At 43.6% G+C, this 23639-nt stretch overlaps 1 protein-coding gene across 2 annotated transcripts in view; it reads left to right on the top strand.

The window, feature by feature from the left end:
- The window catches only part of LOC139584651 (voltage-dependent calcium channel subunit alpha-2/delta-1-like), a 118073-nt gene extending 98747 nt beyond the window's left edge, over positions 1 to 19326 (top strand). The window contains exons 24-39 of one of the 2 annotated variants that reach the window (XM_071416739.1): positions 226 to 320; positions 1093 to 1174; positions 4232 to 4294; positions 5397 to 5500; positions 6320 to 6406; positions 6569 to 6636; positions 6743 to 6781; positions 6867 to 6938; positions 8166 to 8318; positions 11330 to 11382; positions 11470 to 11525; positions 11790 to 11916; positions 14016 to 14128; positions 15094 to 15176; positions 15549 to 15637; positions 17176 to 19326. In XM_071416739.1, coding sequence (XP_071272840.1) covers positions 226 to 320; positions 1093 to 1174; positions 4232 to 4294; positions 5397 to 5500; positions 6320 to 6406; positions 6569 to 6636; positions 6743 to 6781; positions 6867 to 6938; positions 8166 to 8318; positions 11330 to 11382; positions 11470 to 11525; positions 11790 to 11916; positions 14016 to 14128; positions 15094 to 15176; positions 15549 to 15637; positions 17176 to 17212 — 1321 coding nt within the window. In that variant the 3' untranslated portion in view covers positions 17213 to 19326. The remainder of the gene's footprint in view (positions 1 to 225; positions 321 to 1092; positions 1175 to 4231; positions 4295 to 5396; positions 5501 to 6319; positions 6407 to 6568; positions 6637 to 6742; positions 6782 to 6866; positions 6939 to 8165; positions 8319 to 11329; positions 11383 to 11469; positions 11526 to 11789; positions 11917 to 14015; positions 14129 to 15093; positions 15177 to 15548; positions 15638 to 17175) is intronic. The other variant, XM_071416740.1, reaches the window with a different exon arrangement.
- The last annotated feature ends 4313 nt before the right edge of the window (positions 19327 to 23639 follow it).

The raw sequence follows: 23639 nt of genomic DNA, 5'->3' as shown, positions 1-23639 counted from the left end.
GAGTGGCTACAGCAGCACATCTGAATCTCCTCCACCACCTCCATGTTGAACCATTGTTACTCCTGAAGTGTACTCACTAGGAGTATCTGGTTATTCCACAGTTTATGCTGGGATTGAGGAGCACGGCGTATAATTAGGTAGAAGTTATAAAAGGAGTTTGATGTTGTACAGATGTTGAATTTGAGATGTAATGTATGTAATATACAGTGTCTGCTATTTCTGTAGGGAGTACTGCAAAGGCTTGAAAGACAACGACAACAACACCCAGTTCCTCCTGGACTTCAACCAGTTCATAGACAGGAACACACTGGAAGAACCATGTAAGTTACCATGGCTGTTTAACACTCGCAGGTGCTCATACAACCCACGCATGCACTTACGCACACACACACACACACACACACACACACACACACACACACACACACACACACACACACACACACACACACACACACACACACACACACACACACACACACACACACACACACACAGATGGAATTCCTCTACCTATTATACCCACCCAGGGGGAGGGTTTAGTGGGGGGAGTCAGGAGGGTTTCCCACCACTTTGATTTTATGGTGTTCCATAGCCCTGTGAAGGTCCGAGAGAGGCGTTTGATTAGTCTGGTCTGGCCAGGAATGACGTCAACCTTATCTAACGCGGTAGGCATTGGATTAGTGTAGTCTGATATCATCCTGATCGACTGAGCTTCCTAGAACCTGATGTTGTCATGCTACTGTGTGACTCAGAACCTCTATAGTGTCATCATCTAATGGGTATCAGCTACTGGAGATCCTACCAACATCCTCAGCTAATGGATCGCAATGTCCTCTGTGTTGTCTAATGGATCGCAATGTCCTCTGTGTTGTCTAATGGATCGCAATGTCCTCTGTGTTGTCTAATGGATCGCAATGTCCTCTGTGTTGTCTAATGGATCGCAATGTCCTCTGTGTCAGCTAATGGATCGCAATGTCCTCTGTGTTGTCTAAGCAAGCTCAAGCCATCTAAACTCCTATGTGTCATCCTTGCAGTTTACCAAGGGGTTTACTGTGGAAGATACTTCAGTAACAATGTCTTCCTGTCTAGGTAATGTGACTCTGGTCAGTAGGCTGCTGTTGGACGCTGGGTTGACTGCTGATCTGGTCAAACTGTGGAAGGAGCAGACATTGTGAGTGCCACACACACACACACACACACACACACACACACACACACACACACACACACACACACACACACACACACACACACACACACACACACACACACACACACACACACACACACACACACACACACACACACACACACACACACACACACACACACACACACTGACCGCCATCAGGGCATCATCTACACATTGAGTCAGTTACATGAGTCATATAGACAGTCAGTCTACTCCCCATCTTGTTGATGTCTTATTGGAGAAACACCAGGCAGCTAGTACTGCTATATGCTAATGTCTTGGTCTGTTGCTATGAGAGTGCTATGTCTGTGTTTTACCAGTAAAATATGATCAAAGAAAGACACAGGACCAGCAATGCCAAGACATGGTGTGTTCTAAAGACACCACAGTAATTACCTCAACATGCATTCATCACGCCATACACTCACATGCTTACATAAACAGGAACAATTTACTGAACAAAGAACTCAAAGAATTAGGACATAAAGAGAAGTGACTCTCAGGGTTTAGAACAATTCGTTTTCAAATGTTCTGGACACAGTGATGTGTAGTTCTCTTTGTAGGCCTCTCCAAGACACACACTGTTCAGACGGACTAGTGATTTCTCCTGGGAGAGCGAGATGGGCTTCAAAGACAGTGGAATATTTAGCTCATGCCTCTCTGATTAGTCTAGATGGTCCCTGAGCCTCTGTTAAAGATGTGGTAAATGGGGCGATGCTTCCATTGACCAGATTGGCACACATTCAACAAATCTGATTTTAACAAAGTGGATTTCCGTCATATCCGTCATAATTTACAGTATGTATTGTAACAAACCCACAATGTGGTTACTTAAGTGTTATTTGGATATTTGGCTGTTTTCGCTGCATAACATTTAGAAGTTGTCCCTTTTCAGGTTTAGAAGAAGTGACTGCTAAATGCTAACTCCCGTTAGTATAGCTAGCATACAGAAATCAATGGTGGTAGTCAGTCAATTATAACTGTAATGCAATTGATTGGTTCAGATGACATGAACGTGTTGAGGTTGGCATCCATACAATTTTACCTCAATATAGTGTGAAATACACATACAGTGCATTTGGAAAGTATTCAGACTCCTTCCCTTTATCCACATTTTATTATGTTACAGCCTTATTCTAAAATTGATTAAATATGCAGTGTTTTTCCTCTTCAATCTACACACAATACCCCATAATGACAAAGAAAAACTGATTTTTCAAAAAAAAATCTAATTTATGGAAAGTATAAAAACTGAAATATCACATTTACAAAAGTATTCAGACCATTTACTCAGTACTTTGTTGAAGCACCTTTGGCAGTGATTATAGCCTCGAGTCTTCTTGGATATGATGTTGCAAGCTTGGCACACCTGTATTTGGGGAGTTTCTCCCATTCTTCTCTGCAGATCCTCACAAGCTCTGTCAGGTTGGGTGGGGAGTGTCGCTGCAAAGCTATTTTCAGGTCTCTCCAGAGATGTTCGATTGGGTTCAAGTACGGGCTCTGGCTGGGCTACTCAACGACATTCAGAGACTTGTCCCGAAGCCACTCCTGCATTGTCTTGGCTGTGGGCGTAGGGTCATTGTCCTGTTGGAAGGTGAACCTTCGCCCCAGTCTGAGGTCCTGAGCACTATGGACCAGGCTTTCATCAAGGATCTCTGTACTTTGCTCCATTCATCTTTCCCTTGATCCTGACTAGTCTCACAGTCCCTTCTGTTGAACAACATCCCCGCAGCATGATGCTGCCACCACCATGCTTCACTGTAGGGATGGTGCCATTTTTCCTCCAGACGTTACGCTTGGCATTCCGGCCAAAGAGTTCAATCTTGGTCTCATCAGATCAGAGAATCTTGTTTCTCATGGTCTGAGAGTCTTTAGGTGCCTTTTGGCAAACTCAAAGCGGACTGTCATGTGCCTTTTACTGAGGAGTGGCTTCCGTCTGGCCACTCTACCATAAAGGCCTGATTGGTGGAGTGCTGCAGAGATGGTTGTCCTTCTGGAAGGTTCTCCAATCTCCACAGAGGAACTCTGGAGCTCTGTCAGAATGCGTTGTCATGGCTGTGTGCTTAGGGTCGTTGTCCTGTTGGAAGGGGAACCTTCGCCCCAGTCTGAGGTCCTGAGTACTTTGGAGCAGGTTTTCATCAAGGATCTCTCTGTACTTTGCTCCATTCTCCCATCTCCACAGAGTAACTCTGGAGCTCGGTCAGAGTGACCATCATGTCCTTGGTCACTTCCCAGACCAAAGCCCTTCTCCCCCGATTGCTCAGTTGAGCTGGGCGGCCAGCTCTATGAAGAGTATTGGTGGTTCCAAACTTCTTCCATTTCAGAATGATGGAGGCCACTGTGTTCTTGGGAACCTTCAATGCTGTAGACATGTTTTGGTACCCTTCCCCAGATCTGTGCCTCGACACAATACTGTCTCGGAGCTCTACGGACAATTTCTTCGACCTTATGGCTTGGTTTTTGCTCTGACATGCACTGTCAACTGTAGAACCTTATATAGACAGGTGTGTGCCTTTCCAAATCATGTCCAATCAATTGAATTTAACACATATGGACTCCAATCAAGTTGTAGAAACATCTCAAGGATGATCAATGGAAGCAGGATGCACCTAAGCTCAATTTCGAGTCTCATAGCAAAGGGTCTAAATACTTATTTAAATGTTATATTTCCTTTTTGTTTTTAATAGATTTGCAAACATTTTCTAAAAACCTGTTTTCACTTTGTCATTATGGGGTATTGTGTGTAGATTGATGAGGAAAAAAATGTATGCAATCCATTTTAGAATTAGGCTGTAACGTAACAAAATATGGAAAAAGTGCAGGGGTCTGAATACTTTTCGAATGCACTATATTAACAATAGCCTAAATGTAGGCTAATTTTGCTAGGGGGCAATGAGGAGATTTGGGTTCTTTCCCCCACGGCCATTTCCCCCACGAGTTTCCATGGCAATTACATTGTTTTGGTCGAGTTCGATTTACCTCTTTACCTCATCAATTGAACTGTGATTGATACCTGTGTGTTCTTTCTGTTCCCAGGGGTGGGATTCTGGCCAGGTTTGTAGCCACTGATGGAGGGATCACCAGAGTCTATCCCAGGAGGTATGCTCAGATTTCTCCTTCTGAGTTAGTTAGATTAGCTCGATCCCAAACTGTAGGTGCTGTGGCCAACTCCTATTGTAAGAAGCCATGACAAAGGATTAATACAGGTAGGAGTTGGCTAATGCACAAAGCTATTTTAAAGTGTATAATGGTTTGGCTTGGATATGATACTGTTTTACTTCCCTACCTGCTCTGCTGGATCATTTCACATTTCATGGAGAGTGGTTTTCCCAAATCACCTACAGCCCATTAGCCCAGCCCAGAACATAGTTCACATACACTGGTGACGTGCTCAGTACAGATGGACTCTTTCTATTCCTCTCTCTCTCTTTCTGTCTCTCTCTCTGTCTCTCTGTCTCTCTCATTGTCTCTCTCTTTATGTCTCTCTCTCTCTCTCTTTCTGTCTTTGTCTCTCTCTTTGTCTCTCTCTTTGTCTCTCTTTGTCTCTCTCTTTGTCTCTCTCTCTGTCTCTCTTTCTGTCTCTCTTTCTGTCTGTCTGTCTCAGTCTCAGTCTCTGTCTCTGTCTCTCTCTTTCTCTTTCTTTGTCTCTTCTCTCTGTCTGAAGATCTTTATCATTAGAGTGTATATCATCTGGCTGTCAGATGGAAATCAGTCTTGTTGATTGTTAGAGTACAGCAGTTTGTACTAGGTTTGTAGCTATAATTTTAGGTTTTCTTCAGCATCTTTCTGTGATTTATTTACTAAGGAAAGGTTGTTATTGGTTGTTATTCATTGGTTGTTATTCATGTCTGAATTTAGGCAGGTAATCTTAGTAAAAAGGTTTATCTTATATTTATATATCTAACATGCAATTTAACTTGCACATCACCAGTTAGAAAACAACTTTGTATAGAGCTTTTTATGACTGGCTTGAATGTATTTATTTTTGCATGTGAAGAAAATATGTAAAAATACGTTCATAAAAAACATACATATGTTTTCTTTATCTCTGGGCCAATTCCATGTCATTTTTCCAGTGTGTTGGGTGTGACTGTTATTTTGATCAAAGTGTAGCCTTGTATTTGAGTAAAATCTTTTAGACATCTGTGTCTTAAAAATGTGCGTACATGTATGCGTGAGCATGTGTTCGCGTGTGTTTCAGTGCTGGAGAGGAGTGGACAGAGAATGCTGAGACCTATGACTCAAGTTTCTACAAGAGGACTCTGGATAACAACATCTATATATTCACCGCTCCATACTTCAACAGTGGGTTAACACACACACACACACACACACACACACACACACACACACACACACACACACACACACACACACACACACACACACACACACACACACACACACACACACACACACACACACACACACACACACACACACACACACACACACACACAGGGACCCAACGGTGTCTTCTCCTCAATGTGGTCTGTCAGCAAACCTCTCTCTGGGGACGAACGGCTTTCTCTACTGGCTGAGATCTGAGATGAGAGGCCCTCTAGTCCCCCCTCTCTCTGCTTCCTCTCATCTGTCTATCCATCCCCCTCTTCTATCCGTCCCCCTCTTCTCTCCATCCCCCTCTTCTATCCCTCCCCTTTCTCTCCACTCTCTTCCCTCTCTCATCCTCTCTCCACTCTCTCCCCTCTCTCCTCCTCTCTCCACTCTCTCCACTCTCTCCTCCTTTCTCCACTCACAATTTTTCATGTACTTCTTTCTTTAGCTCTCTCTGTCTGCTACTTTTGACTCCACCTCTATGTATGTCCATGTAGTATTACAGTACTCTATAGACCAGATCTCTGAGTTAAAGAATCCTTGTCTCCCCTCAGTATAAGATTCCGTTTTTCACTCATACTATACTGCAGTATGTACTCATACTGCCAAGCCACACATCATTTATGACCATTAATCTAGTTACATCAGACCAAACAAACAAAGATTATATTCATCAAACATGATTCTTACCAAGCCTCACACAATTACTGTCATTGTCAAACAAGTGTCACTGTATGTGAATGTGTTGACACTCTTTCCTCTGCTCTCCCTCCTCTCTCTCTGCTGCAGAGAGCAGGGAATCAGGCTATGAGTCAGGTATTCTGGTGAGCAAGGCAGTAGACCTCAACATAGATGGAGTCAACCTCAAGCCAGCTGGTGAGTGGACAATACTGTCCCCATCCCCTTAGCCGGGTGCTTAGTTGTTGCAGTGGGTACTTCTGAAGTAAAACTGACAGCTTGGAGAATGAGATGAACCATCCATAGATCATTCTCTAAAGGGCTATTCAATAAAAAAGTGTTTCTGAATATGTCTTGTAGTGGTGGGGGTGAAACTGAACGTCTCTGCCTGGATGAGCAACTTCATGAACGCCACCATCAAAGTCAACGTAAGAGAAACACTTTTCCCCATAGTTAAGAAACTATCACTTATATTGTGTTTGCTCAACAAGTTACCCTTCATACATGATGGTGTGTGTTCTGATGTGTTTGCAGTGCAAGGATGAAATCTGTGGCTGTCTGAAGAATGATAAGGTACTATGGCCTATCTTACTTGTGAAAAATATTTTGAAATGTTGATAATGTTCTATGCTGACTCATGTTCTCTCTCTCTCTGCAGCACGTTGACTGTGTCATCCTGGATGATGGCGGCTTCCTGCTGATGTCCAATCAGGATGAGTATATCACTCAGGTGAGTCTCCATCAACCAAGCAGCTTGTTCTGTCAGAGACATGTATGTTTGCTCTACCAGAGCAGGGTCAACATTCTGTCTGGCTATAGGACGGTTTCCCAGACCTAGATTAAGCCTTGTCCTGGACAAGAAACATGTTCAATGGAGAGGATTAGCTTTAATCTGTCTCCAGGAAACTGGCCCTTATGGAATCTGTTGAACTGATCTGGATGTGCTTTTAGCCAACCCCTCTGACTATCATGATAAGATACGATTTTCTTGTATTGTCCTCTGCTTCTCTAACACTCATTAATACCGAATGCCATATCATATTTGGCATGACAACAAACAGGTATCTAAAGCACAGATCTGAAAGAAAATGGCTCTATGGCATCTACAGTATCCTGAAGTTAGTAGAACATAAATCCAATGTCTTAAAGCCAAGACACTCCTGTTGGAATGAGTACTAAAAGGTTTTCATTGGTTTGGCTGGCCACCAGATCTCTTCTCCTGCTCCTCTCTCCATCCCTGCTTCATCTGACCTGGATGACTCCAATCCATCACTCACTCACATAGGTCATATGACATGATTATGACATGATTATGACATGGGTATGGCATCGTTCTGAGCCCATTGTGTCCCGTTAGAGTATGTTTAAAAGCTCCTGCAGTACAGAAGTCTGCTTCTCCAGCAGAGTAATGGGTTAGTCTCTGGAACAGTATCAGAGAGAGAGAGAGAGAAAGGGAGGGGTTCCCACTCTGTTATGCTAACCCCTATTAAAGAGAGAGTTCACCCCTGTATCAAAGTTGGACAGATGTTTTCATACATTTCATGTGGTCTAAAGTCATGCTGAATCTGCTTTGTATATCCTACTATACTCCTTAGGAGAATCCCGCAGGCTTCAATCCAAGTGAATGGCATGTTTTGGCTCTACTGAGTTAAATTGGATTCGGTAGTTCAATCCTCCCCATTCATTTTGGATCAAGGCTTTCTAATGCATAGAGCAGGCATCCGTTTTGGATCAAGGCTTTCTAATGCATAGAGCAGGCATCCATTTTGGATCAAGGCTTTCTAATGCATAGAGCAGGCATCCATTTTGGATCAAGGCTTTCTAATGCATAGAGCAGGCATCCATTTTGCGTCTTGAGTACAACCTTGTCCTCTGTGTGTATAGATAGGTCAGTTCTTTATGAATAAATGTGTAGGTGTGGTAGTTGAACACAGCTCTCTCTGTTCCCTGTATACAGATTGGTCAGTTCTTTGGGGAGGTAGACCCAGTCGTGATGATCAGTCTGGTCAACACGTCTCTGTACTCCTTCAACAAGACTTACGACTACCAGTCAGTCTGTGATCCTGAGCGAGACAGCAAGGCTGCTGCAGGGCCACGATCTGTTTATGTGGTGAGACACACACACACAGCACACACAGCACACACACATGCATAAATGCATTATCTTGCTTTGGTTACCTCTTCTGTTACATACAGTGCATTCAGAAAGTATTCAGACCCCTTCACTTACGCTACAGTCTTATTCAACAATGGATTAAATCGTTTTTTCCCCTCATCAATCTACACACAATACCCCATCATGACAAAGCAAAAACAGGTTTTAAGAAAATGTTTGCAAATCTATAAAAAAAGGGAAATATAACATTTACATAAATATTCAGACCCTTTACTCAGTACTTTGTTGAAGCACCTTTGGCAGCGAGTACAGCCTTGAGTCTTCTTGGATATGATGCTATAAGCTTGGCACACCGGTATTTGGGGAGTTTCTCCCATTCTTCTCTGCAGATCCTTTCAAGCTCTGTCAGGTTGGATGGGGAGTGTCGCTGCATAGCTATTTTAAAGGTCTCTCCAGAGATGTTTGATGGGGTTCAAGTCAGGCTCTGGCTGGGCCACTCAAGGACATTCAGAGACTTGTCCCGAAGCCACTCCTGCATTGTCATTGCTGTGTGCTTAGGGTCATTGTCCTGTTGGAAGGTGAACCTTCGCCCCAGTCTGAGGTCCTGGAGCACTCTGGAGCAGGTTTTCATCAAGGATCTCTCTGTACTTTGCTCCATTCTCCCATCTCAACAGAGGAACTCTGGAGCTCTGTCAGAGTGACCAACATGTTCTTGGTCACTTCCCTGACCAAGGCCTTTCTCCCCTGATTGCTCAGTTTGGCCGGGCGGCCAGCTCTATGAAGAGTATTGGTGGTTCCAAACGTCTTCCATTTAAGAATGATGGAGGCCACTGTGTTCTTGGGGACCTTCAATGCTGCAGACATGTTTTGGTACCCTTCCCCAGATCTGTGCCTCGACACCATCCTGTCACGGAGCTCTACGGACAATTTCTTCGACCTTATGGCTTGGTTTTTGCTCTGACATGCACTGTCAACTGTGGGACCTTATATAGACAGGTGTGTGCCTTTCCAAATCATGTCCAATCATTTGAATTTACCACAGGTGGACTCCAATCAAGTTGTAGAAACATCTCAAGGATGATCAATGGAAACAGGATGCACCTGAGCTCAATTTCGTGTCTCATAGCAATGGGTCTGAATACTTACAGTGGGGAGAACAAGTATTTGACACACTGCCGATTTTGCAGGTTTTCCTACTTACAAAGCATGTAGAGGTCTGTAATTTTTTATCATAGGTACACTTCAACTGTGAGAGACGGAATCTAAAACAAAAATCCAGAAAATCACATTGTATGATTTTTAAGTAATTCATTTGCATTTTATTGCATGACATAAGTATTTGATACATCAGAAAAGCAGAACTTAATATTTGGTACAGAAACCTTTGTTTGCAATTACAGAGATCATATGTTTCCTGTAGTTCTTGACCACGTTTGCACACACTGCAGCAGGGATTTTAGCCCACTCCTCCATACAGACCTTCTCCAGATCCTTCAGGTTTCGGGGCTGTCGCTGGGCAATACGGACTTTCAGCTCCCTCCAAAGATTTTCTATTGGGTTTAGGTCTGGAGACTGGCTAGGCCACTCCAGGACCTTGAGATGCTTCTTACGGAGCCACTCCTTAGTTTCCCTGGCTGTGTGTTTCGGGTCGTTGTCATGCTAGAAGACCCAGCCACGACCCATCTTCAATGCTCTTACTGAGGGAAGGAGGTTGTTGGCCAAGATCTCGCGATACATGGCCCCATCCATCCTCCCCTCAATACGGTGCAGTCGTCCTGTCCCCTTTGCAGAAAAGCATCCCCAAAGAATGATGTTTCCACCTCCATGCTTCACGGTTGGGATGGTGTTCTTGGGGTTGTACTCATCCTTCTTCTTCCTCCAAACACGGCGAGTGGAGTTCAGACCAAAAAGCTCTATTTTTGTCTCATCAGACCACATGACCTTCTCCCATTCCTCCTCTGGATCATCCAGATGGTCATTGGCAAACTTCAGACGGGCCTGGACATGCGCTGGCTTGAGCAGGGGGACCTTGCGTGCGCTGCAGGATTTTAATCCATGACGGCGTAGTGTGTTACTAATGGTTTTCTTTGAGATTGTGGTCCCAGCTCTCTTCAGGTCATTGACCAGGTCCTGCCGTGTAGTTCTGGGCTGATCCCTCACCTTCCTCATGATCATTGATGCCCCACGAGGTGAGATATTGCATGGAGCCCCAGACCGAGGGTGATTGACCGTCATCTTGAACTTCTTCCATTTTCTAATAATTGCGCCAACAGTTGTTGCCTTCTCACCAAGCTGCTTGCCTATTGTCCTGTAGCCCATCCCAGCCTTGTGCAGGTCTACAATTTTATCCCTGATGTCCCTACACAGCTCTCTGGTCTTGGCCATTGTGGAGAGGTTGGAGTCTGTTTGATTGAGTGTGTGGACAGGTGTCTTTTATACAGGTAACGAGTTCAAACAGGTGCAGTTAATACAGGTAATGAGTGGAGAACAGGAGGGCTTCTTAAAGAAAAACTAACAGGTCTGTGAGAGCCGGAAATCTTACTGGTTGGTAGGTGATCAAATACTTATGTCATGCAATAAAATGCAAATTAATTACTTACAAATCATACAATGTGATTTTCTGGATTTTTGTTTTAGATTCCGTCTCTCACAGTTGAAGTGTACCTATGATAAAAATTACAGACCTCTAAATGCTTTGTAAGTAGGAAAACCTGCAAAATCGGCAGTGTATCAAATACTTGTTCTCCCCACTGTATGTAAATAAGGTATTTCTGTTTCTTATTTGTAAAACCTAAAAAACTGTTTTTGCTTTGTCATTATGGGGTATTGTGTGCAGATTGATGGGGGAAAAAATATTTAATCAATTTCAGAAAAAGTCTGTAACGTAACACATTGTGGAAAAAGTGAAGGGGTCTGAATACTTTCTGAATGCACTGTATATGCATATATTTTGTCCTTATGTTGTGAATTGTGCACTCAGTGCTGCTCTCCTCTCCACTCTCCAGCCCACTATAGCAGACATGCTGAGTATAGGTTGGTGGGCCTCCACTGCTGCCTGGTGAGTAAATGGGCTGGTTACTGTAACTACTGTTTAGATATGGTCTGCTGTTTAGACCAACAGTAATGTGTTTGTTTGTCTCTCTAGGTCGATAATACAGCAGCTCTTCTACGGTCTCATATTCCCCAGCTTCCTAGAGGCAGGTGAGTGTTAGGGTACAGTATATTGGATGTAATTATGTGATTATACAACAGTCAATTTATAAAGGTACAATATGTTTGTTGTCGCTAAAATGGGCTGTTAATATAGTGTAAATATCCTTGGGCTTTGGAGTAGTTATGTGGAGGAGTTGTAAGCACAGACCTGTTTTGTTTGCTTGTTTGTTGATTTGTGTTTTTGGTTGCGTATGGTGACAGTAGTGGATTATCTCTCTCTCTATCTCTTTCTCTGTATCTCTCTCTCTCTAGCGGACTCAGATGATGACATGTCAGCTAACATGTTTAAGGAGAGTTGTATCACAGAGCAGACTCAGTACTTCTTCGACAACGAAGAGAGATCCTACTCGGGAGTCCTTGACTGTGGAAACTGCTCCAGGTGTGTGTGTGTGTGTGTGTGTGTGTGTGTGTGTGTGTGTGTGTGTGTGTGTGTGTGTGTGTGTGTGTGTGTGTGTGTGTGTGTGTGTGTGTGTGTGTGTGTGTGTGTGTGTGTGTGTGTGTGTGTGTGTGTGTGTGTGTGTGTGACATATAAGGGAGATTCTCCTTCCTGGATAATTGTAGATCCAGAATGGGGTCAGTTTCCTGCCTTCCTCTGTGTTTTCCAGCTCTGTCCAGGCAGCTGCTGTTGGCTGGGCTCTGATCAGACACATTACATTGATCTGTCAGAAGCTGGACGCAGGGGGAAACAATGTTTGCTGAGAGCCCTCTCCCAACCTTTTCCCCTGTTTTTGTGCTGCAACTCACATGTGGTGTGAGGGCTGAATGTGGTAGAACTGCAGTGGGTATATGAGCCCCATGCGACTGACGTTTTTCTCCTCAATATTAATGACTAAAGACATGTAAACTTTAACGAGCGCCATAAAGAAAGAGCTATTCCACAGACGAGAGGAAGCAGTTGCTCCACTGCCCTGTAGTATGTGTGTGATTTATTAATTGCTGTTTGTTCATCTGAACCACATATACACCACATGACCAAAAGTATGTAGACACCTGCTCGTCAAACATCTCATTCCAAAATCATAGGCATTATTATGGAGTTGGTCCCCCCTTTGCTGCTATAACCGCCTCCACTCTTCTGGGAAGGCTTTCCACTAGATGCTGGAACATTGTTGCGGGGACTTGCTTCCATTCAGCCACAAGAGCATTAGTGAGGTCGGGCACTGATCCTAGCTCGCAGTCGGCTTTCCAATTCATATGTGTAGGCCAGTCAAGTTCTTCCACACCGATCTCTACAAACCATTTCTCTATGGACCTCGCTTTGTGCACGGGGGCATTGTCATGCTGGAACAGGAAAGGGCCTTCCCCAAACTGTTGCCACAAAGGGGCTCTGTGCAGGTCCGCAACCCACCTTGGGTCGCGACCCATACTTTAAGAAAGGCTGGCCTAGAATCTCAGTGTATGCTGTAGCATAAAGATTTCCCTTCACTGAGACTAAGGGGCCTATCCCGAACCATGAAAAACAGACCCAGACTATTATTCCTTAGGCAGGTAGCGTTCTCCTGCAACCGCCAACCCCAGATTCGTCCATCGGACTGCCAGATGGTGAAAAGTGATTAATCACTCCAGAGAACGCTTTTCCACTTTTCCAGTCCAATGGCGGCGATCTTTACACAACTCCAGCCGACGCTTGGCATTGCGCATGGTGATCTTAGGCTTGTGTGTGCCTGCTCGGCCATGGAAACCCATTTCATGAAGCTCCTGACGAACAGTTATTGTGCTGACGTTGCTTCCAGAGGCAGTTTGGAACTCGTTAGTGAGTGTTGCATCCGAAGACATCCTATGGCGGTGCCACGTTAAAAGTCACTGAGCTCTTCAGTAAGGCCATTCTACTGCCAATGTTTGTCTATGGAGATTGCATGGCTATGTGCTCGATTTTATACACCTGTCAGCAACGGGCGTGGCTGAAATAGCCAAATCCACTCATTTGATGGGGTGTCCACATACTTTTGTATATATAGTGTATATCACCACGGTAGCCCATATGTGTGATGTCGCAGGAGGCGGAAGGAACGAGCAGCGTTTATGGTTTACTATTATCTGAGGCAGATAAAGAGCATATTGTGTGTATGCTTTGTTAGTCTGTTGGGAGTGTTTCCATTTGTTTTGGGGTTGAAATCTAGTGGAGCCTCTTCCTTCTGTCTTGGAATAATGGTGAATTCCATTGAAAGAATAAAATAACATTCCAATGGAAGGGAAGTGTTCTCTCTCCTCTCTCCCCTCCCTCACCTCTCATCTCCTCTCTTCCTCTCCTCTCTCCCCTCCCTCACCTCTCATCTCCTCTCCTCCTCTCCTCTCCTCTCCCCCTCTCTCACCTCTCCTCTCACCCTTTCACGATGTATAATGCTAAGTAGCTTACTGTGTGTGTGTGTGTGTGTGTGTGTGTGTGTGTGTGTGTGTGTGTGTGTGTGTGTGTGTGTGTGTGTGTGTGTGTGTGTGTGTGTGTGTGTGTGTGTGTGTGTGTGTGTGTGTTTGTTTCAGGATGTATCGAGCTGAGAAGCTGCCCCACACTAACCTGGTGTTTCTGATCACTGATGCCAAGGCCACCTGTCTGTCTTGTGACCCCAGACCACTAAGACAAGCTGAGCAACCCTGTATCCTTTGACTCATACAAACACACACATACAAACCTCTACATTAGACAAACGGTAACAGAAGCTCAGCAGCACTGTATCTATCTACATGTTGCTACAATTATCAACATAATACCAAGCCTGTTTATTGAAACCACATGGCTGTAGATAAGAAGTACCCTCACATATAACTACATCATCCATCAGCAGGACACATGGTAGTACTGTTGTATTCATTTAGTTAGTATTACTGCTGGAGTGAAAAACTCTAGTCATGTTTAGGCAAGTCTAAATTCATATGGAGCTATGTATCTGAATGGAACATCTGGAGCCCACGTTGGGATCACTTTGAATCACTATATATGTGTGTGTGTGTGTGTGTGTGTGTGTGTGTGTGTGTGTGTGTGTGTGTGTGTGTGTGTGTGTGTGTGTGTGTGTGTGTGTGTGTGTGTGTGTGTGTGTGTGTGTGTATACGAGACATATGTGTCTGGGGATTTAGCTTCCTGCTGGTGTAACAGTAAAAGTGTCATCATCAGAGTTCAGAGAGGGGTCAAACCAGAGGCCTGTAGTTTATTACAACTCAATATGCTGATAATGAGGACTAAACACACACACACACTCACACATACAGCGAGATAAGCTATAAAATGTACACACTCCCTGTATTGCACACTATTTATCAGCAAGAGAGTCTGTCCAATCACAGTGTCATGTTCAATCATGATGAATGGAGTTGTTAAAGGGTAATACTCTGCCACAGGCAGGGTGATATGTCTGAGTTTGTAAGGGAGAGTGTTAAAGGGTAATACTCTGCCGCAGACAGGGTGATAGGTCTGAGTTTGTAAGGGAGAGTGTTAAAGGTGTGAGATGTTAGAGATCTACAGTATGTTTGACCAAGACGTGTCAGTATTTAAGATCAGAGTGGGAGTATTGTACTAATAGGAGGTGTGAGTGTGTTAGTATTTCCTTAGTGTGTGTGTGTGCAGCCCAGGGTCCAGACCCCTGTGAGCTGGCTCAGAACCCCAGATACAGGAAAGGACCTGACGTGTGTTTCGACAACAACATAGACGTAAGTTCTCTTTCTCTATCTCTTGGTTTGAATGTTCTTCATTGCCTGATTGCATGAATGTGTTTATCTGGTTTACATTTTGCTCTCAGGGATCTTTTTTGTTCCATCAAATGAACTGGTTGCTTGCATGACAGGTCTTCTCATGTTCATTCTCTCATCTTTCTGACATATTTCATTAAGTTATATCATCCTGCATTATTCCACCCTTTATACTGACTTTCGTTAACTGGCACTACAGTAACTGTCATTTAGTGTTTTTGCATGAAATCTTCATTCTCATCTTTTACATTTTTTTCTTTCTCCTTGTCTCTTTCTATTTCCAATTTCCATCCTGCATTTTGCATCTCCATTGGCTCTTGTTTGAAATGGTAGGACGAGCCCCTGTGTCCAATCAGCGGTGTCTCTGGTCTGAGTCCCGTCCCCCTCCTCCTGTTGCTGCAGGTGTTGATGCTGGGTCCAGGGTCAGTGTCCTTCAATACAAACTGAACTGAGACATGTCACTCCACCACTGTTGATAGTCAGGCCTTACACACATCAACTATTAACTGACCTGAAACCTTCCAATAATCAGACCTTACACATAGCCACTACTAGCTATGTGGTATCAATTACTACGTGGCTTCTAATACGTCCATCAAATGCATAAACACACTTGGATAATCCCAGAGCAAAAGAAAGGCATCTACCACTTGATCATGTAATTCTACACCAGGTGAAGTCATGTTGTCATGTTGATGTGGATGGAATGTGATTGATTGTGAGAAGGCTGTTACTATGAATGTGACATCATCTCCTACTCTGAAAAATATTGACATCACTCATGTCAATATTTAACATACCCCACAGTATTTCCCTTGCCTATTCTGACACACAGTGTTCGTACTGCCCATAATAGACCTGTCACACACACACACAGGCCGGTAGCGATGTTTAGGCTGGCCTGGGAATGGAGGGTACAGGTATTATACAGTGGATGTAGATCCTCTTTGGAGAGTGAATGTAGGACAAAGCCCTCTTCCCCAGCGGACCGATGGAAGTTCCTCTGCAGTCTATATTCCCTCTAGAGTAAACTGAGGAAGCAACAGATGGGTTTCCTACCTTTGACGATGTGCTGTACTGTACGACACACACAAACACACAAACATACACACACACCAAGGCCAAGAGCATGCACAGATATTTACTTTACTCTACTGACTTTATTGTTGCAGTGTCATGTACATGTTTAAAGTGGCGTTTAAGTAACAAAATAAATTGACAATCAACTTTCATAACAGTTGCATACCAATAAAAAGAGACTAGCCTGCTGGCCTTACTAGGTCGATAGGAACCGTAGCCCAAGCTATTTAGGAGGGATATCACACCTGGCACAAATGATTGTCTAGTTGTGTTCTTCCTGCTGGGGGGTGCCCTATACCGGCGCCCAGAGGGGACTAGTTCAAAGTCAGGGTACAGGGGGTGACTTGGGTCTAAAATGATTTTGTGAGCCTTGCGCAGGACCCTGACCTTAAAGATCTCATCCAGGCCTGTCTGTTTATGAAGTCTATGCACATATCTTTGGTCTTATTGGTATTGAGGACCAAGTGTGATTTGTCACAGCACTCTACAAAGTAATTTAGGACCGGGCCATGGTGTTCCTCGTCATCATGCAACAGGCTGATCAAGGCAGTGTCATCAGCGAACTTAACGAGGTGTCTGTCAGGATGGGAACTAGTACAACTATTAGTGTACAAGATGTACAGGAGTGGGGACAAAACACATCCCTGAGGAGAGCCTGTGTTGGTGGTGCGTATGTACGATCACGTGGGGACATATTTTTGACAGATATCCTGAACACTGGCATCAAACAGGAGGAGGACACACACACCGACATTTCAATAATGTTGCACTCTCCTGAACGCAGCCTTGTAATATGTGTTTAATCTGTTATTTGCCACATAATCTGGTTTGAATTATCTCATTAGCTGCCTGTCTGATTAACGTTTGTTGTGTCCAACAGGAGGATGATTCTGACTGTGGTGGCGGGACCTCTCTAAGCCCCACCCTCTGGCCCATGTTGGGGCTCCAACTACTGCTGCTGTGGCTCCTCACTGGCTTCCGACATTCATGACCCCTACACACACACACAAATGCACACACACACACACTCACATCTCACTTAGACAGTGTTTTACATTGGACTGTTTTCTGACGCTCCATCCTCTGAACGTAATCACTGATGTGTTAACTCACTGCCAGTATGGAAGAGGAGTCACTCTCCTGTTCTCCAATCGTTCTCCAATGCGAAAAGGGTGCTCTCTCTCATCGCTCACTTCTCTTCTCCACCATGTTTCAATTGCCTGAGATGTTATATTCTATTCTATGGTGCAACAGTAAGAGCTAACCAAACCCTTTAATTCTGTAGTATCTATGTATTGGTTTGAGTCTGAGGGAGGTTGAGTGGCTGTCCTTTCATGCCAACATATTATTTTTCACTGACAGCAAATGATTTGTGTATGCCTAGTTGTTTGTATTATTGTTGCTTATGATATTTATTATATGTAGAAAAAGATCATTATGAAGACAACGAACGCTGTAACTGAAATGGACAGCAAAGTTCTCAATAATCCAACTGTTCCAGGTCAACCAGCAGTGAGTAAATAGATGCAGTAGACTAGAGTAGGGTTCACTCAACAGAGAGCTGAAGAACACTAACTATGACACCAAATAAAGCTCCTTAGAGTAACGGGGATAGTTGGCCCATGAAAGAGACTCTGATAACATGTAGGGTCAAATCATACTTTAATATCGTTATGGCCATGGTACCAATCTATGACCTGAGCCAAATACTTTCTAAATACTTTTGGTGTGCTTCATTTAGCTTCACTTGCTGAGTGAGCATGGTTGTACTTTTGGGGCTATTCCATTGGTTCCATTGCACCGGGAAAGCGAAATCTAGTGCAACTCAAGTGATACACTATCTATTTGACCCAGGACTTTATAGATACATATACAGTATAGCTTCATTTGATGCATCAGATTCCTAGTGCCTATGTAGCGTCAACATCCCATTCATATATCCAGAGTTAATCTTTGATGGGGAGTCATTGGAATGATGTCCCAATGTGTCCCAGTTGCACGCCGTACAGTATGCTATGTGTAGTAGTAGAGCAGGAGCAGTAGCTCAGAGATATGTTTCTTATGTTCCATAACTAGCTGGTATCTATCTAGCCTGGGGGTCAGTCTCATTCACCTTCAGACTGCCAGACAGACTTGAACCCACCTCTGTAGAACAATGTGCTCCTGAAGTTAGTTTACTCTGGATCCCCAGACTCAGGATTTCAGCAAAGTGAAAGACAGAAAAGCTTTCCAAAAGACTACAGGAGTTTGTATCACATGCCCTGGTGAGCAGACAACTGGAGAATGATATCAGCATATACAGTATAAAGACTGTTTCTTTTCCGTCTTCTTCTACTGCTTGTTTCTTCTTTGTGTTGCTCTCTAAGTGCTGTCAACGAGACGCTGAAAGCTCGGTGTCAGAATGCTGCAATGTGACGGAATGAGTCTGTTCGATGTTGGACGCTCCTCAAACCATGTAGAGTCACTGTTTGGCCATGATGGAGAGGACCAAGGTACAGGCACTGTTACCACAGACCTGAACCACAGACAGTTTCATGTCTTACCCCACTCTTATCCCAACCTTACCAATAGTTAAGTTCACTGTAAACTACACATTACAAAAAAGCAGCACTGTAACCCTACCCCAAAATGAAGAACTAACAGCTCATGTTATGTCGTTTTTACATCAGGGCCTATCGCTGCCAGTGTTGTCCTTTCTGCCATGGCCATCGTGTGACTAACTGGTTTGGCGTTCAGGATCATGCCTGTTTATCGGAGTCGCGTGTTGACGTGTGTATAACACCAAGGACATTATGTAGCCCTGGTACAGGCATGTCCCTGGGGTAATCCTTGATTGTGCTTTAATACATGACTTACTCTTTTGTGGAACTTGACTAGCCGGATTAAATTTTGTATACATTTGTACAATAATGATATTTACTGTAAAAAAAAAAAGAAACTGAAAAAAGGAGATATAATGTTTATATAACATGGTGGTGATTCTTGTGCAAATATGATGTATTCACAATAAACGTATAGTATTGTTATGGTCTATTGATTAGCTGTTCGTTCAACAGGAGAGTATTTTATGGACATGCAACTTGGCACAGCAGATGGACATAAAAGAACCGCTTACTGTTTGAGGTCCCCTGTTCCCACAAGTAATACTTCAATAATGATTTAATAATAGTTCATGCTGGAGAGATCAAACAGCGGGTCACAGATCAGGACAAACATGGTATTATCTTTCAGCTGTGCAGAGCAAGGTCAGGATACTGCTAAAGATGAGGTGAGGGGAGAGGACAACTCTTTCTATCTCTGCGAGAACAACAGAGAGTAGCTCACAGCCATTCCACTGTGTTAGGAGCCTTGATACAGAGTCAACTGTACTGTCGCTGACAGGTTAGTAAATAACTCATGCAGTTACATGGATGTACTGTACAGCACTGGTTTGTAATGTGCTTAATGATGAATGTCCCTGTATGCAATTCTAATCACTTATCTCTGCCACCTATCAGTGTTTGGTTTAATATCATAAGGTACTGAAAGACATGCAATGGCCATGGCTGTCTAATAGACATACAACAACAAAACTATGATAAGATGTTCTTATGCTCTCTAACACACTGATAACAATAGGTTTTTCAAAATGCAATAATGCTCCTCGGATTCTCTGATAGACTAATAGGGTATTATGCAACTATGACAAACCATTAGTTAGTCTGTGGCAGAGATTTTCACTGTTATTCTTCAAGGCTTGGGATTCATTATGCCAACTTTCATTTCTATTTGTTTTCTCATAATGATAATGTGACTGTATCACTACTGGACTCCCTAACTGATGATACATCATGGTAAAGTCATAGTACAGGGGTTCTCACTGAGAATGACCTGGTACCATGGGACATTCTTCAACCACACGCTCTAAAGGCCTGCAAAACTGTGATAACACTCTTTACATAATGGGATATTTGTGGATGCAAATGTTGTATCTAAGATGCTTTTGGAGAAATATAGTGCATAAGCCTTCTTTCTTTAATCAGAATGATTGTTCTAATACCTCAGTGTAATGTGATGGCAGTGCTGCTTTCTTTGCCCCACGAACACACACATACCCACACAGCATTATCGTGTACAGGTGTCCATGCAGATGAAAGACAGAGAGATGTGTACTGACATATAATGTCCCCTGTACCAGACTGTATCCCTGGATGGACCCACAAGTCCCCTCTCTCTGTGATGTCTTGACAGGGGGAGAAACCGACTTGCCCTATTTTTTGCTCTGGTCAAGCATCACGGCTCTGACAGGTCAGAGTGACTTTAGGTTTATGTTGTTGTTGTTTATCCAAAGTTATATTTGGATGAATTCAACTACTGTTCATGTGTTGAGCGTTGTGTTTGTTATACTGGGAAAGGAAAGCTCAAAAGGATCACTTTGGGCTGTACTGGCAGGTCTTGGTGTGTGTGTGAAGGGATGGTTAGCCTGGGGGGTCTGTGTGTAATGTGACTCCTGAGCACTGGCTGCTATCTTCTTACATGCCAGTGCTCAGAGTTAACAGAGACTGAGGAAGAGAGAGTGAGCGAAAGAGGAGGGTTGAGGTATAACCTCAACTTCAGAAATGGTCACAGGAAAAAAGCATTTTTTTTGACTGAAATAACATTACCTTACACATAAAGAGTCAGCACACTGCTATGTGTTTCTGAGTTGTGCTATATTGAACGTGGGAACTATGATGTTCAGCTGAGAGACAGACAAGCACTGTCTCTGATCAGAGCACTGTGCGTTGATATAGACATTTGATCCTCATTAGTAAACTGGCCACAACCACCCTGAGGCCATAAGAAATACCATGAACCTAACCTTAACCATACGCCCATTAGACCTAGCCTGAATAAACATCTCTAATCAAGTGGCCCTAATTTAGTTGACCTCTGACCTTTATTTTAATTTGTTGTAGATTAGTTGTTCCAGTCAGAGCAGAGGGGAGGGTTTGTTCCCATAAGCTGGGTCATCATTTTTCAAAAGCTATTTTCTTGTTGTCTGTTTGTTTTAGTAAATTACAAATCTACATTTAAGTAAAATCAAGTTTCAAATCAAATCAAGTTTATTTTATATAGCCCTTCGTACATCAGCTAATATCTCGAAGTGCTGTACAGAAACCCAGCCTAAAACCCCAAACAGCAAGCAATGCAGGTGTAGAAGCACGGTGGCTAGGAAAAACTCCCTAGAAAGGCCAAAACCTAGGAAGAAACCTAGAGAGGAACCAGGCTATGAGGGGTGGCCAGTCCTCTTCTGGCTGTGCCGGGTGGAGATTATAACAGAACATGGCCAAGATGTTCAAAATGTTCATAAGTGACAAGCATGGTCAAATAATAATCAGGAATAAATGTCAGTTGGCTTTTCATAGCCGATCATTAAGAGTTGAAAACAGCAGGTCTGGGACAGGTAGGGGTTCCATAACCGCAGGCAGAACAGTTGAAACTGGAATAGCAGCAAGGCCAGGTGGACTGGGGACAGCAAGGAGTCATCATGCCCGGTAGTCCTGACGTATGGTCCTAGGGCTCAGGTCCTCCGAGAGAAAGAAAGAGAGAAGGAGAGAATTAGAGAGAGCCAAGATTTTCAAAATGTTCATAAATGACAAGCATGGTCAAATAATAATCAGGAATAAATGTCAGTTGGCTTTTCATAGCCGATCATTAAGAGTTGAAAGCAGCAGGTCTAGGACAGGTAGGGGTTCCATAACCGCAGGCAGAACAGTTGAAACATGTCTAAATATGACTTTTCAGAATTGCCTGCTCATGAGCGTTCTCACTTACTGAGAAAACGTAATATTATAGTGCTTCCCTCATGCCCCTTTTCATGACAACACTAGCAGCCACGTAAGTGAAAGCTAGCTAACTACCATCCAGAACATTAAGCTAGCCAAGACCAACAACACAAACAAACTGACTATACAGCCACGTGTAGTGAGTGGAGTAACAAACTGACTATACAGCCACGTGTAGTGAGTGGAGTAACAACCTGACTATACAGCCACTTGTAGTGAGTGGAGTAACAAACTGACTATACAGCCACGTGGAGTAACAACCTGACTATACAGCCACGTGTAGTGAGTGGAGTAACAAACTGACTATACAGCCACGTGTAGTGAGTGGAGTAACAACCTGACTATACAGCCACGTGTAGTGAGTGGAGTAACAAACTGACTATACAGCCACGTGTAGTGAGTGGAGTAACAACCTGACTATACAGCCACGTGTAGTGAGTGGAGTAACAAACTGACTATACAGCCACGTGTAGTGAGTGGAGTAACAAACTGACTATACAGCCACGTGTAGTGAGTGGAGTAACAAACTGACTATACAGCCACGTGTAGTGAGTGGAGTAACAACCTGACTATACAGCCACGTGTAGTGAGTGGAGTAACAAACTGACTATACAGCCACGTGTAGTGAGTGGAGTAACAACCTGACTATACAGCCACGTGTAGTGAGTGGAGTAACAAACTGACTATACAGCCACGTGTAGTGAGTGGAGTAACAACCTGACTATACAGCCACGTGTAGTGAGTGGAGTAACAAACTGACTATACAGCCACGTGTAGTGAGTGGAGTAACAACCTGACTATACAGCCACGTGTAGTGAGTGGAGTAACAAACTGACTATACAGCCACGTGTAGTGAGTGGAGTAACAAACTGACTATACAGCCACGTGTAGTGAGTGGAGTAACAACCTGACTATACAGCCACGTGTAGTGAGTGGAGTAACAAACTGACTATACAGCCACGTGTAGTGAGTGGAGTAACAACCTGACTATACAGCCACGTGTAGTGAGTGGAGTAACAAACGTACTACACTAAACGAGTTGAATATCTTACCTGTGATGAAATGTTTCCACACACAGAGCTACATATATCCTACGTGGACACCGGGTCCCCCAAACTTGGAACCAAAAAGGGTTCTTCAAAGGGTTCTCCTATGGAGACAGCTGAAGAACCCTTTTAGGTTCTAGATAGTATAACCCAGCATTTTGGAAGTCAATTTGGAATCAGTCAACAATAAATCCTAACATTCCCCAGTATTCCTTTGATTCTCCTGTGGGTGCTGGAATTAAAGTCAACATTCCCAACCTGACCTACAGGACCAGCGGGATGCAGAGTCCCCAGGTGTGTGTTTGTGTTTGGTTTTACTATCCTTGTGGGGACCAGAAGTCATCCCAAGGATAGTAAAACAAGGAAAATTCAGACAAGTGGGGACATTTCACAGGTCCCCACAAGGAAAAATTATATTTTAAACATACAGTAAGGGTTAGGTTTACAAATACGGTTAGAGTTAGAAGTAGGGTTAGCTGTTAGTGTTAGGG

This window comes from Salvelinus alpinus, chromosome 9 (genome assembly GCF_045679555.1).
Source record: "Salvelinus alpinus chromosome 9, SLU_Salpinus.1, whole genome shotgun sequence".
Taxonomy (NCBI): domain Eukaryota; kingdom Metazoa; phylum Chordata; class Actinopteri; order Salmoniformes; family Salmonidae; genus Salvelinus; species Salvelinus alpinus.
This window is presented reverse-complemented; position numbering and strand designations above follow the sequence as displayed.